This window comes from Nuphar pumila, chromosome 5 (genome assembly GCF_984573655.1).
Source record: "Nuphar pumila chromosome 5, dmNupPumi1.hap1.1, whole genome shotgun sequence".
NCBI lineage: Eukaryota > Viridiplantae > Streptophyta > Magnoliopsida > Nymphaeales > Nymphaeaceae > Nuphar > Nuphar pumila.
In genome coordinates this window covers 9,892,984-9,908,598 of record NC_143253.1, presented here as the reverse complement: position 1 = coordinate 9,908,598, position 15,615 = coordinate 9,892,984, and the positions used below count along the sequence as shown (strand labels likewise).

Genomic DNA, 15,615 nt, shown 5'->3' with positions numbered 1-15,615 from the left:
GAAACTAAACTCCAAGCAGAGCATTTTTTTTTTTATAACCCGAACAAACCAGCATGAAGACCTGGACACACTGCCCCTATGATCACGTGCGAAATGACATAAAACTCCAAGGCTGGGACCCCTGCCAAGCACAGCCAATTGTCACTAAAGTAGTAATAAAGAGTATTTACTTGTTGCAAAACAATAATTACCAAATTGCAGGTTGCATGGCAGGTCTATAACAGTCAAAACAATGTCAAACCTGAATTGAAGTTTTCTCCAGAAACGTATCCTTTTGTGTGTTAATATGGAAAACCGTCACTAAGAAAGAAAAGAAAGGGCAGGTATCATTTCTTCCTCCCTCGATCTATAAAAGGGACCCTGCTGAGACCATTTTTTCCATCACAGAAAAGGTGAGAGGGAGAGAATAAAGAGAGAAATGGCTACCCTTGGCATTCCTGATCCTGTTCCCTCACCAGCAGAGGACGCTGAGAGGCTCCATAAGGCTTGCCAAGGTTCCATCACCATCTACCACTGATCTTTTGCTTTGCTTTGCTTTTTTTGCCTAATGCAAGCTAGGGCTGTTTTTCTGATATTTATAATATGTTTCACCCTTTTTTTTTATTCTTTCTTTTATTTTTTGGGTTTTCTTCTCTCTTTTTTTTTATTAGACAAAGAAACCACCCCCAGGTTTGGAGATCTAGCCATACTAAGCCTGCCGTACTTAAGATACTGTTCTGGTAGCATAAAACCACATGGGCTTACCCTTCATTCCCAGGGAAACGCCTTGCTTGGGCTTGCACAAGGGAGTGGCTCCAATCAGATTTGAACCTGGACCACTCGCCTAGTGGCCTAGGCTCCATCCCACTATACCAAACCACTTGGAGCTTTTGGGTTTTCTCCTGAAACCAATAGTTTTTGCATGAATGCTCCACTTATCTGGTATGGATGACTGGTGAATGTAACCAAGTTGACTGGACGTCATGAGTTCCAAACCTACAGGTGGATGCCCCTTGCCTGGAGGCCGAAGTTGAGTGTATTCCCTACTCGGCAAAGTGGACCTGAGGTCTTCTGCCAATGAATTCGGTGAACGAGATGGTTTTTCTCTGGTTATCCAAAAGAAAAAATAAAAACTTTTTTTTATGAATCTCATGTTTTTTTTAAAGGAAAGCTAGATTAGTTAGACCCCTATCAGTTATACAACAATACCATTGGGTTTTGAACCTGCAACGTCCCAACACAAGGTGATATGCACTAGCTGCTCCTACCAGACAAGCGGAGCCCCCGTTGGTATGAATTTGGCTAGCCATGGCACTCTAGCCAGGTTCTAAAACTCATCTAATCAAATGCACGTGTGCATCATAAAACATACAGGGTGGGGCACGGATGAGAAGGCCCTCATATGGGTGTTGGCACATAGAAATGCTGCTCAACGTAGCCTGATCAGGCAGACTTACCAACAACTCTACGGTGAAGATCTCATCAAGCGTCTTGAATCAGAACTGTCTGGTGACTTTGAGGTTAACCCCAAAACCAGATGCATCTTAAATTTTACAGTGCATGTATTCTTTGATCACACTTTGAAAGCTCACATGAATCACTGCTTCCAAAATTTCGCCAGAGAGCTGTCTACCGATGGATATTGGAACCGTTCGATCGGGAAGCAGTGATGTTGAATGCAGCGGTTAGGAAGGAGATTGATTGCAGAGTTATAGTGGAGATCGCTGCTACTCGAACCTCAAACGAGCTATTGAAAATACGGCAGGCGTATCAGGCCCGCTACAAGTGTTCTCTTGAAGAACATGTTGCTGCTCATTCTACTGGCGATTTTCGAAAGGCATGAGTAACTATGTTCCTATTAGTAGCTGTAGTAGTAGTGGTAGAACAGGGGAACAGATCAAGTCCTACCAAGTTGGGACCAGAGTGAGGTGCTCTCTATGAGTGCCCCATGAATAGCACAGCTTGGCCATGTGGGCTCACTGCTAGAAGGTAGACCTTCATTTGGGCAATGCAGTGATGTTCATGGATGCTCGGTTCTTTATCATAACTATGGTTGGATGCCATCGATTGAGATTGTTTGGTAGGACCTGCTCCACTTCCACTAGGCCAGGTCAGTGTTGGCATATGATTTACCCTTCTTTTAGGTTCTATCCTATCAAAACTAGACCGACTCACGAACCCTCTTTGATTAAAGTTAACGTAGAGAACAATGTCATGCATAACATGAATCACGCATACATGACAAACATGTAGAGACTTTGAGAATCAGCAGAGTTCCCCATGAATCAGGGTCATGATCTAAAGCCAAATCCCATCGACTGGCTAAAGGAATCAATTGCAGGCAGGGACTTACAATGTACCTGACAGAATCAACTCTCAGCACATTCCTGCCCATGTAGGTCCAAGCCTATTTGATTGCTCTGAGTTGCATGTGGAGGTAATTCGATGGTATTCGAAGAGTTGTGAATTCAATCGGCTCCAGTCATCTCTGATCTCTATATTTTGGCTGGTCAAGATGTATGCATGAATCAATAAATTCAACTACTTACATAGAACTCACTTGCATCCTTCTGAGGGTTTATTCAAACCTCTTATATGCCCCAATGTGTCACATTTTCAAACCTTGCATGTGTGTGTATATTATACTAAATGTGAAATGGGTTTACAGCTTCTGGTTGGACTAGTGAGTTCATATAGGTATGAAGGTCCAGAGGTGAATGCAATCCTTGCAAAATCTGAGGCCAAGATACTAAGGAATGCCATCGAGGGGAATGCATGGAACCATGAAGAGCTCATCCGTATCTTGACTACAAGGAGCAAGGCCCAACTAAACGCCACCTTCAACAAATATAAGGATGATTATGACAAATTCATCACTAAGGTCTCTCTCTCTCTCTAATCAGTTCATTTGATGTTATTTTTTCATCGTTCAAAAGTTCCATCATTGTAATTCCCTATATATGGAGATTATGTTTGGTGCAATGGAGTGTACTACCATACCTGAGAATGCCCTTTCCTCATTTCACGTGGATATGAATCCTCTATTTCGCAATTGAGAACACGATTTTGAACATGAATTTGCATCTCACTTTCACAAACCAAGCAAGTTATACATGGAAAAAAAAAGTACGCATGATTATGCACTCATGCTTATTTCAGGAGTTGAAGGCCAACCCAGGTGATGAATTTCTCTCAGCACTACGATCACTGATCAAATCCATCTATGACCCTCAAAAATATTTTTCTAAGGTATGTCTTCACCATCCATTTACCATTCCAGATATGTTTGTGTCTGAAGATTGATGTTCATCATGTAGACTAGAAGTCCTGTGTCACAAATCTAATAGTGGTCCATCTTTGTTAAACACATTGTTCAGCATCTACCATCATCTCATCATCAAGCCTTGACACAATCACCTTTGATCGTCAAACACTAATAGATACATTTATATGCTAGTGTAGGGCTCATGCACAGTGATGCACTACTCATGACAAGTATCATGGTTGCCTACAAAGGGCCTCCCCTCATTTGGTAAGGGTGACTCGTGAAAGTCACCAAGTTGACAGACATCATGAGTTCGAAACCCACAGGGAGCGCCCCTGCCACAAGGCCGAAGCCGAGTGTACCCTCCAGTGGGCAGGGGAGACCGCAATGTTTTACCAACTGGAGCCCTGTCAATGTGCAGTCTGTGATATGTGGGTTGTTTTTCCTAGGCCTAGCCAAAAAAAACGGAAAAAAAAAATCATGGTTCAGCCTCTGTAACAGTCTTTATATTCATGGGTTACGTAGGTACTGCGACAAGCAATGAACAAGGGGGCGGACAAAGATGCGCTGACACGGGTGATTGTGACACGCACTGAGTTCGATCTCAAGGATATAGAGGAAGAGTTCTTCAAGAGGAGCAGCACCACCCTAGATCAGGCGATTGGGAAGGCGACTTCTGGTGATTACAAGGACTTCCTCCTTGCCTTGCTAGGCACAGGGAAATACTAGCAATGAGGGATTGCCACTTTGTTACTTTTGTTTCTTTCTTTAGCGTTGTGTGTTAAGTTTGGTGGGAGCTTGCTAGTTACTGGATTTTATAGTCCAAGCGTGAGCGAGTGATCCACAGTACTTTTAAATAAACATTGTTGCAATTACTTTTCTGCATCTTCGAGCAAATCGGCCTATGCAATGAATAAAGTATTTTTTTGCTCGATTTGTATTACTTTTCTGCATCTTGGGGTCGGTTTGTATTAGGCGCCGCAAGAGGTGGAGGTTCATCTGGCAGACGTGGTTGCTTACTTCTTGGTGGTTTGTTTGGATGGCGCAAAACGATGCTCATTTTCGTCATATTCGAGTTAACATTCAAAACCTGGTGCATAAAATCTTGGTAGATGTTTATGCAATCTTGCGTATGCATCTTAGTGATCTTCCACTCCCTCCTGCTGATGCTACCTATCATTTGTCGCAATCTGGACCAGCGGCTCCGGCGTGAGCCCATTTTATCTGTCTAATGTTCTTTTCTCTTGTGCTTTCTTTATTTGTTTTGGCTTTTGTTCTTGTTCAGTTCATGGGTTCAACATTTTGTTGATCTTCATGAGTGGTAATGTTGAATTACTTTCGTCTCTCTCTCTCTCTCTCTCTCTCTCTCTCTCTCTCTCTCTCTCTCTCTCTCTCTCTATATATATATATATATATATATATATATATATATATATATATATATATATATATATATATATACATTCTTGGAAAAAATCATTAAAAAAATCCCGTCTGGTGCAAAGTGGCATCAGATGAGTGGTTTCACAATACACTATGAATGAAATGGTGAACTCTTTTCAAGAGTTGCTGAAATCATAAATTAAATCAGAAGCTACGGCGATAAAATTGAGGAGAAAAAATTTGTTGAAAAAATTCTAAGAATTATGTTGTAGTTGCCGAGTCGACAGAACAACCTTGTCATTACAAGAGTTGATGAGTTCTCTAGAGGCACGTGAGAAATGGATTTCAAGGTCCAAATCTTAAAATATTGAGCATGCAAAGCTCAATGTCGATGAAAAAAAAAGTTTAAATAAAAAATCTCAATTTATAAGAGGAAGCAAAAATCCAAGATTTAGAGGTCGCGATCGAGGAAAAGGCTATTCTAATAAGCCTAGAAACCACAAGCAATCTAAAAAGAATTACTATGTGTGTAAAAAGCCTGGTCATGAATCAAAAGATTGTCGATTAAGTGCATAAGATGTTGAGTGCCAAATCACTCTAAAAAAGACTATTGGTTTTATGAAATGAATAAAACCAAATTTACAAAAAATTAAGATGGCAAAGGTCAGATGTTTCTTCTCTTACATGAATGTTGAGCAAGAGTCACATGACGTATGGTATGTGAATAAGGTTTAACAACCACATGACCGGAAATCGAAAGTGCTTCATCAATCTGGATGAGACTACCACCTCCAAAGTAAGAATGAGAGATGGCAAATCTTAAAATGTTGAAGGTAAGGGAGTCATATTTGTGAAAACTAAATGAATTCAAACTAAACTCATTTATGATGTTTCTTATATCTCTGATTTAGCTCAAAATTTATTAAGTGTTGGTCAACTCACGCAAAAAGAATACTCGGTAAATTTTAATAATAACCAATGCACTATAGTTGACAAGAAGAGTCAACAAGTGATAGTCAAAGTATTAGCATTTAAAATACGGTCATTTAAATTATCAAATTCTAAAATTATTAAAGCAAAAAAATATGGTGGTTGGTCTCCCCTGCATTAATGAAGAAAAGAAAATATGTGAATGATGCATCTATGACAAATTTCATAGATTGTCATTTTCAAACTCAAATTGGAGGGCCACACATCCACTTGAGTTGGTTCATGTGAACATCTGTGGGCCAATGAAAACAGAATCTCACCGTAGAATAAAGTATTTTTTGCTCTTTGTGGATGACTTTAGCAAGATGACGTAAAAATATTTTATTCAACAAAAGTCAGAAGCATTCTCTATATTCAAAGAACTCAAAACATATATGGAGAAGGAGAGCGACTTCAAACTGAAAAAGTTGAGAACATACAGTGGTAGAGAATTTACTTTTAATGAATCCTGGGATTTTTGTAAAAAATAATGGCATCAAGAGATAGCTAAGTGTAACGAAAACACCACAACAAAATGGGGTTGTAGAGTGTAAAAATCTCACCATTGTCGAGATGGTGAGGAGCATGCTAAAAGAAAAGAATGTCCTCAATAATTTCTAGGTCGAAGCTGTGAACACTAGAGCTCCCACAAAATCCATTCGCAACAAAATTCTATACGAGGCTTGGTATAAGCATAAACCAAAGGTAAGCTATTTCAAAGTCTTTGGTTCAGTTTCTTATAGTAAAACTCTTTCTCAAAATAGAGAAAATTTTGATGAAAAAGGAGAAAAGTTCATATTTATTGGTTATAGTGATACTTCCAAAGCCTATCGTCTCTTTAATTCAAATACAAATGAATTGATAATTTCAAAAGACATGGTATTTGATAAAAAAAAGTAAATGGAGTTGAAAAATAAGCTCAGTGCAGTCACCAGAACAAGAGAAAGATCCAGCTACAAAAGAAGTTGTTGACTCAATCAGTTCAAAATCTGAGTCATCTCTACAAAAGGTTAGATCGCTTGCAAACATTTATGCTTAATGTGATTTTGCATTATTTTTTTGTGAGCCACAAAATCATAAAGAAGTTGTCCATGATAAAATTTGGAATACTGCCATGAATGAGAAAATCTCTACAATAAAGAAAAATCATACATGAAAGTTGGTGGATAGGCCTAAAAGAAAAGGTATCATTGGCTTAAAATAGATTTTCAAAATAAAATATAATGAAGATGGCTCAATTCAAAAGCACAAAGCTCGACTTATAGCAATGGGCTACTCTAAAAAATTTGGAGTAGACTTCAATGAAACATTTGCTCTACTTGTGAGAATGAAGACAATTCGAGTTGTGCTAGCCATTGTTGCTGAATTAAAATTTTCAGTGTACCAAGTAGATGTGAAATATGTTTTCTTCAATGGAGAGCTTAAAGAAGAGGATTATGTTGAACAACCTTTTGAATTTGAGAAGAAAAATAGTGAAAAAATTTACAAGCTAAAAAAGTCTTTGTATAGCCTAAAACAATCCCCATGAGCTTAGAACATGAAAATAGGTCAATATTTTTAAAAATATGGTTTTCAAATAAGTCCAAGCGAACCCTCTTTCTATGTGAAAAGAGAAGTTTTTTTTTTATCGTGTGCTTATATATAGATGATTTGATGTATGTTGGATCAAATGCAAAAATGATTATCAAGTTCAAAGAAGCCATGATAAAAGAATATGAGATAATAGATCTGAGGATTATGAAATATTTCCTCAGAATCCAAGTAAAGCAAAAAGGAGAAATTTTTATTTCTCAAAAGAAATATCTTAAAGATCTGTTGAAAAGATTCAATATGATGAATTGTAAACCAATAAGGACATCGATGGTTGTAAATGAGAAGCTATCAAAAAATGCTAGGGCTAAAAAAGTGGATGCTTCGATGTATCGAAGCTTGGTTGAGTCTTTAATTTATCTCATCAATATAAGACCTAAAATCGTAAATGCAATAAGCCTTGTTTTTAGGTTCATGAGTGAACAAAGCAAACTTCACCTTGCAGCAACAAAAAGAATTTTGAAGTATTTGCAGGGTACAAAAAGTTTTGGAATCAAGTATCTTGTCGCGCACAATTTAAAGCTACTTGGCTATATCGATAGTGATTGGGCATGATCAGTCGATGATAGAAAAAGCACCTTTGGCTATTTTTTTTGCCTAAGAACGAAAGCAATCTCTTCTTCGTTAAAAAAACATAATACTATTGCATTGTCTTTTGCCGAAATAAAGTATATCGTAACCACTATATGAACAAGTGAAGCAGTATGGCTAAGGAGAATTCTTTTGGACTTGCAGATGCTCAAAGGACCAACTATTATCAATTGCGACAACAAATCTGCTATTAAAATGATAAAGAATCTATTCTTTCATAGCCAATCAAAGTATATTGAGATTTGCCACTATTTCATAAGAGAATTAGTTGACAAAGAGATTTTGTTAGAGTTTGTGCCAAGCAATCACTAACTTGCAGATATATTCACCAGGCCTTTATCCGTTGACAAGCACTACAAGAAAAATATGGATTAGCGAAGAACGCTATCAATCGTTAATCTGTCGCTAATCTATCACTAAACAGCTTAGCGACGAATAGCGTCTGTCGCATATTTCTCATCGCTAATTAGTGACAGAAATGATTTCTCGCTACTTTCGTCGCTAATTTACGACAGATTAGCGATGGACATGATCCATCACGAGTCTGTCGCTATTTAAAATTACCGACGGATAATATCCATCACGAATCTGTAGCTAAATTTAAAAAAAAATTGTCCCCTGCCAGGCGCCGACAGCAATAGGCCGGACTTTTGCCGCACCACACATGCGTTGCACCCGAGTGGCCCAGCCCACCACTGTGGGGTCTTTGCACAGAACTGATGCACTTTCCAGCGCCCTCCCAACCTGGTTCCCTATTTTTTCGGCTCGGCCTGCCATTGCGGGGTCTTCTACACAACGCAGAAGAGTGCACCTCCGAACCAGTGCACTCTCATGCACGCTCTCAGATGCTCTCTCGACCTGGTTCCCCGCTTGTTCGGCCTGACCCGCCACTGCGGGGTGTTTTGCACAACGTAGTGGTTGCACTTCTGAACCGGCGCGCTCTCTGACGCCCTCTCGACCTGGTTCCCTCGTTTGTCCGTCAACCTGAAACTAGAACCCCCAATAGAATTATTAGGTCAGGAACGAAAAGCCATGCTCAAAAAAGAAAACCACTTACCGGACCGGAGAGGTCGGGCCGGCCTAGTCCTCCAACACCGACGGGCATCTCTGACTCCTCTTCTTCCTCGCGTTCCTCCGCCACGAAGTCATCTTCGTTCGAGAAGTCAAGGAGGCCCTTCACGAAGTAGTCTGTTTAAATTTCGCACGGGGGGAGAGGAAAAATTCCGCGCCTTCGATGGGTCGGTTTAAATTGAAAAGTAGCAACGGATTAGCGACAGAATTTTTTCATCGGTAATCTGTCGCTAATTAGGAATGGATTAGAGACAGAAAAATTCCCTCGCTAATTTTGTCGCTAATTAGCGACAGATTCACGACGAAAATATTTTCTTGCTAATTCTGTTGCTAATTAGCATTTTTCTTGTAGTGTTTAGCGACAGAAAAAATTGTCGCTAATTTGTCGCTCATTAGCGGCGGAATTAGCGAGAGAAAACTTTTCATCGCTAATTTCGCAAATATTTCGAATGTTAGCGACAGATAGTTTTCTCTTGCTAATCAGTCGCAAATGTCTGTCGCTAATTAGCATTTTTCTTGTAGTGAAGTTTGAAGGGTTCAAGTTTGTTTTAGGGATTACAAATTAAGGAGAATGTTAAAATATTAATTTATAATTAATGGGGTCATGCAAGTCGGCATCTTATATACCAATTTTAGGTAGGTTGGTAGAGGTTTCTCTCCTCTAATTTTATTCTAAAAATGGTGATAGACTCTAGAAAGTCTGTTGGGTTTCCAAAGTATCCCTTTGGAAACTTTTTTCATCCCCCCTTGCTCTAATTATAGCATGAGACGTGTTCATCATCCCAGCCCCTTGGCACTATATATACCCCTCATGCATTTGCTTTCAAACATCAAAGCAAATTTCTTGAGTGCATGTGAGTGTGTGACTCTTCAACACGAGTGCCTCTTTGGCATCCTTGCTTAAGCGTGTAAGTGAGAGTCTAAGTGTATGCACCTAAGTTATTTTTGTCACACCTCCTTCCTACGTATTCCTTATTGGGTCGAAGCAGGTTATATGTTCCCCCCGAAGATGCATTGTTTACTACAATGCCTGTTCGGGGGTCCCAATGAAAACCATGTATGTAAGCATGTGTGGCTCGTATCCCCATGTTTGTCAGCATTAGTTAGCGTCGGAGTCTGGTGCGGTTGCAAAGGCTTAATACCCTTTCCGCCATTGGTGCCATAAAATGACGATTCTAGAAAAGGAGTGGTTGCAAAGACTTAAGTACCCCAGAGATGGTTATTTAAGACTCAGTCCCTGCACTGCAGGATTATCCGATAAAAGAATCCCCTCTGAAGAAGGCCATGAACATCAACCCTCTCTCTCTCTCCCCCATCTCTTTCTACCTCTGTGCACATCCAGCAAACGATCCTACATTGCTCCATCGAGCACCGAATGACTTGCACACTGACTGTAGCATGGTTCAACTTGATAAGTTATGGAGCCTGATTCAGAGTTTTTGCCCTTACAGGATAGGGGTCCGGGGGCTCCCCCTAGGGTGGGTCCCGCTGCGGGTTCAACAAACGGGGGTCCAGGGGGGCTGCCCCTGGCTGAGGGTCTCTTGGGGGCAGCGCCTCCAAGAAGAATTTTTTTTTGGGCCTTATATAAATTCTTTCTTTTCTTTTCCTCTTGTAACGGTTGAAAAAGAGCAATAAAGTTTTTTCTCTAGGCGACCATGGTTTTTTACTCCCTCTCGAATTTGAGGAGAGTTTTTTCCACGTAAATCTGTGTGTCATTGTGTTTTGTTTGATCATTCTTGTTTATTGTTTCCTTTGGTTGTTTCTTGCTCGCGGTTTTCATAACACCCTTCCCCACCATTGGTGTCATGAAACGATGATTCTAGAAAAGGATAAAATTTTTTCTTTTTTTTTGCTATGCGATTTACAAAAATCGCGTTGCAATTTGCCTTTTTCGCAACGCAATTTAATGATTTACGAACATCGTGTAGGGATTTGCAAGTTTTTTTTTTCACTACGCAATTTTCGTAAATCGCTACTCGATTTAGTGATTTTTCATTTTTTTGTTCGCTACGCGATTTTCATAAATCGCTACTCGATTTAACGATTTTCTATTTTTTTTTGCTATGCGATTTTCGTAAATTACTACTCGATTTAGCGATTTGCCATTTTTTTACTATGTGGTTTTCGTAAATCGCTACTCGATATAGAGATTTACGAAAATCATGTAGCGATTTGCCATTTATTTTATCGTGAGGTCCGTGATGGGAAAGCCGAAGAGGAACGTGCTATTCCCGACGTTGGCGAGGAGGTGGGTCCTGTTGGAGAGCACGGCGTCGGAGGTCGAGATGAGGACCTTGCGGTGCCAGACCCCGACGAATGCTCACCAGGACTTGAGGGTGCGAACGCCTGTGTTGAGCAATGTCTGGATGGCCTGGAAGGCATAGCTCTGATCAGAAGTATTGTCGACGTAGGGGTAGACGGATTGTACTTTGAAAGACTCTGGTGTAGGTGTATTGGAGGAAGATTCCGTTGTAGGTGTTCCTCGAAGGCGACGGAGGGGCCGCTGCAGTCGGTTGCCCGCTGGACGACCGGCCACTGCTAGCAGGAAGAGGACGACGATCACCATTGGATCGTCGGCTCTTTGCCTCCCTTAATTCTTCTTTAGAGAGAGAGGGGTTTTTTTACAATGTTTCACGGAGAATGAAGAAGAAGAAGAAGATGGCAACAGAAAGTTTAAATGGAAAAGAAAGAGAGAGAGATTTAGGTTCGTTTCGTTGTTTGGACTTTGAAGAATTAACATCATTCTCGACTTTCTGGATGAAGGATATTTTTGTCCTTTTCTCAAACTGTCATTTCCCTTTTTTTTAATAGTGGGCATTTTTGTTATTTTTTCGAACCATCGCTTCACGGCCAGAATAGCAAGAAAGGGTATTATGTCTTTGCAACTGCACCGGACTCCGATGCTATGTGATGTCAACACACACGGGAATACGAGTCCCATGTGCTTATATACGTGGCCCTCATTCAGACCCCCGAACACGCACTGTAGCAAACCGTGTGTCTTCGGGGGAGAACACACAACACCCTCCCTTATTGGGTGTTCTAAATCCCAACAGGTTATTCAATTATCTCCGCTTCTATGGTCAGCTTTATGTGTTGGGTTAAACCACCACGTTGGTGGTGGTTACCCACGATGTGGGTAACGCTTCCCCACATGAGGTGTTCCTTCCGTTAAACCTGAAAAACAGAGGGAACGGTTACTCAACCGTTCTCATTTCGTGGCTTATAAAAGGGTCTCATAAGCAACCCTTTACATAAGCAAAATACAAGAATTTGAGAGGGGAAGAGGTCGACTCACCGTCTGCATAAGGAGGCCTGCGCTTGTGGTGGCTGCAGACAGGCTGAGTTGAAGAATCCTTTTCTCCGGCGACCTCCAACCTCCGTAAATGGCAGCATCAGGTACGCTGTCTTTTTCCTGTGTTTTTTTGTTTTTGTTTTGCAGGGCCACTGCTACAGTGACGCCGTCCGTTTTGCCACCTCGCCGGAACCCAACATTGGGTTATGGGCCCACACCCTGTTTCCTGCTGCGCGGGGTGTGCTCCGGTTTTGACCAGAAACGCAGGTCACCGTGGGGTGACCCTGCTGCTGGTCACCGGCGCCTGTCGCCGGCACCGGCGACTATCGCCGTTGGGCAACAGTATAATAATAATAAAAAAAAAGTTCTTACCTCTGTTCATGGGGGTTTTTCCTGTCGGCGAGGATCCCGTCGGCGTCTTCTTCTTCATCCGCCATTAGGAGGCTGCAGGAGCTGTCGTCGGCGACTATTGAGTCGCCGGATTTCTAAAGACTTCTGCAGCATCGGGTTTTGGCCGGTGGATGGAAGCTTTCGTCGAAGAAGGACGCCATCTGATGGCGGCGTTGGTCGCCGGTGGATGGCGGCGTTGGTCGCCGGCGGACGGCGGCAATGATCGCCGGCAGGCACCGGCGTTGGTTGCCGGCAGGCGGCGGCAACACCCTGCAACAAATGAAAAAGAGTCGAATTAGGTTTTTCTGAACCCTAATTCGATCTGATCATTTTTTGTTTTTCGGGTCGGGTTCATTTTGTGAACCGGACCCGCCCACCCGAATCCAATCCATAAGATGATCCGGATCGGATCAGGGATTCGGGTGGGGACCCGCTCGGGTCAGACCCGAATAAGGAAAACCCCGGGTCAGACCCGGATCCAGCGATAACCGGGTCCAACCCGGATCCGGTATGTACCGGGTCTGGCCCGGATCCGGTTAGTACTGGGTCTGACCCGGATCCGGTTAGTACCGGGTCCGACCCGGATCCAGTTGTAACCGGGTCCAACCCGGATAAGGACTGTACCGGGTCCGACCCGGATCCAGATAACCTTGGGTCTGATCCGGATCCAGTTAGCAGTCGGGTCTGACCCGGATCCAGAAGGGTCCAGACACTATTTGGCCTGAACCGGATCAGGGACTGACTCAGTCCCCTTCCGGGACCGGTTCGGAGTCGTTTTTGGCCGGTTCCTTTCAGTTTCTCACCGGTTCCGAGATGCTAAGACCCTGTTTTCTTAAATATAAGAAAATATAGGGGTTTTGGCATACGGTTATAGGGTTTTAATGAACTTTTGTTCATATTTGACCCGGTTCATAAGGTTCAGAACCGGTTCGGACCCTTGGATGACCGGTTCGGGGCTGTTTTCAGACCGGTTCAGAGTGCTTTAAGATCGGTTCTTGATACATATGACTGGTTCATTCAGTTTAAGAACCATTTCGAGGGTCATATGTCTAGTCCATTCGGTTTACGAACTATTTTAAGATATAATTTTGCATATTAGCATTAAGGATAGTTAAATGCATCAGTGTTTTCATGTCACCAAAGTGACTGAATACACGTGAGTCATGAATGAATTTTATACTATCATACAGTTCCTAAACCGATATGCACATTGTACTTATATTCATGAAACGATAGACGACCCAAAGGTAGTTTTATCGTGTTTAGAATTTAAGTAGGGTAGAATAAGGTAAATGTGTCGAGATACATCACACATGAGTATCCAAAGGTACCTTGTGTTGATGGTCTATCTTCACAAGAACCTTAGTTTTACCGAATATGGTCGGTAGGCGAAGTGGTTTCGCGTGTCGGAGCTCTTACCAAAGTAGGACCCCCTTCACTCGCCTGGAAAGAAGCATATCAAGGGCCTTTGTCATTTTGTTTTTTCCACTAAAGTTTTTAGTATCGTATGAATGCTTCCTGATACGTGTCTTTTGTCATGCAGTTTCTAGTTCTGTGATTTGAGATGGCTCTAGCTCAATTCCTTTTCTAGATGGATCAAATTTTAGTGATTGGAAAGAAACTGTTTTATTTGCATTAGGGTATATGGATCTAGATCTGGCCCTAAGGATAGATGAACCCGCTGCCCTCACTGATCAGAGTACTGCTGATCAAAAGATTGCTTTTGAGAAGTGGGAGCGCTCAAATAGACTTAGCTTATTTCTTTTGCAATCTAAAGTAGCTAAGAACATTCGGAGTGCTATCCCACAATGCAGAACAGTGAGGGAATTCATGAATGCCATTGAGGCACAGTTTGTGAGTTCAAACAAGGCCAGAGCCAGTACCCTGATGTCAAAACTGATATCTATGAAATATACTGGAGGGGGAAACATTCGCCAACACATTTTGGAAATGAGAAACATAGCGTCTCAGCTGAATGACATGAAGCTCACTATCTCTGATTCTTTCCTAGTGCATTTAGTTCTAACGTCCTTACCTTTGAAATACGGACCTTTCAAAATCTCGTACAACACACATAATGATGAATGGACATTTAATGAACTTATGTCCAAGTGTGTTGAAGAAGAAGAGAGGATGAAAGGTGAGAAGGTGCAAAGTGCACATATGGCTTCTCATACGTCCAAGGTAGGACCAAGGAAGAATGCATTTAAGAGAAATGCTAGGAAGAAGCCAACTGGGGATAAGACATCCCAAGATAAGCAATCCAACTCTGCTCCCATAAAGTGCTTCTTTTGCAAGAAGAAGGGACACATAAAGGCAGATTGCATAAAGTAGAAGTGGTTGGAAAAGAGAGGTAATTTGTCATTTGTTTCTCATGAATGTAATTTATTACAAATTCCTGAAAATAGCTGGTGGATTGATTCTGGTGCTACTGTTCATATTTCCAACTGTCTACAGTTGTTCCTGAGTAGAAGGGAACCAACAATGCATGAGAAAAATATCTATTCGGGAAACAAGATGCGTTCACATGTGAAGGGTGTTGGAACCTGCAGGATTACTCTGGATACAGGTGTAGTTTTAGATCTTTATGATGTCTTTTATATTCCATCGTATAGTAGAAACTTAATTTCAATTTCAAAGTTGGATAAATTTGGATATTGTTTTAAGTTTGAAAATTCCAAATTGTTCATATTCAGAAATTCAATTGAAATTGGTTCTGCATCAGTTTATGATGGTTTATATAGATTGAATGTGAAGATCCAAACTCAGGAGTCTTTGACTTCTGAATACGCATTAGTTGGAAATAAACGTAGCATGATGAATGATAAATCTTACATGCTTTGGCATCGAAGGTTGGGTCATATCTCTGAAAAGAGAATAAAGAGACTGGTAAATGAAAGGATCTTGCAATCTCTAGATTTTACTGACAATGACCCATGTGTTGATTGCATAAAGGCTAAGCATACAAACACATATAAAGATGGTGCCAAACGCAGTAGTGAGATATTAGAAATAGTCCATACGGATGTATGTGGACCGTTTTCCCCATGTTACACAGGCGAAAAATATTTCGTCACCTTTA

At 41.3% G+C, this 15,615-nt stretch overlaps 1 protein-coding gene across 1 annotated transcript; it reads left to right on the top strand.

Moving 5' to 3' along the window:
* The first annotated feature begins 418 nt into the window (after positions 1-418).
* LOC149836722 (annexin-like protein RJ4) lies at positions 419-3,973 on the top strand. Its single transcript, XM_090007900.1, has 6 exons — positions 419-494; positions 1,354-1,499; positions 1,601-1,816; positions 2,648-2,860; positions 3,139-3,228; positions 3,770-3,973. Exons 1-6 carry the CDS (start codon positions 419-421, stop codon positions 3,971-3,973), a joined length of 945 nt encoding a protein of 314 aa, XP_089864026.1.
* The last annotated feature ends 11,642 nt before the right edge of the window (positions 3,974-15,615 follow it).

Coding starts and splice junctions, on each gene's coding strand:
- LOC149836722 (XM_090007900.1), top strand. CDS start 419: ATGGCTACCCTTGGCATTCCTGATCCTGTTCCCTCACCAGCAGAGGAC. Junction 495..1,353: donor GCTCCATAAGGCTTGCCAAG/GTTCCATCACCA, acceptor TAAAACATACAG/GGTGGGGCACGGATGAGAAG. Junction 1,500..1,600: donor AACTGTCTGGTGACTTTGAG/GTTAACCCCAAA, acceptor AAATTTCGCCAG/AGAGCTGTCTACCGATGGAT.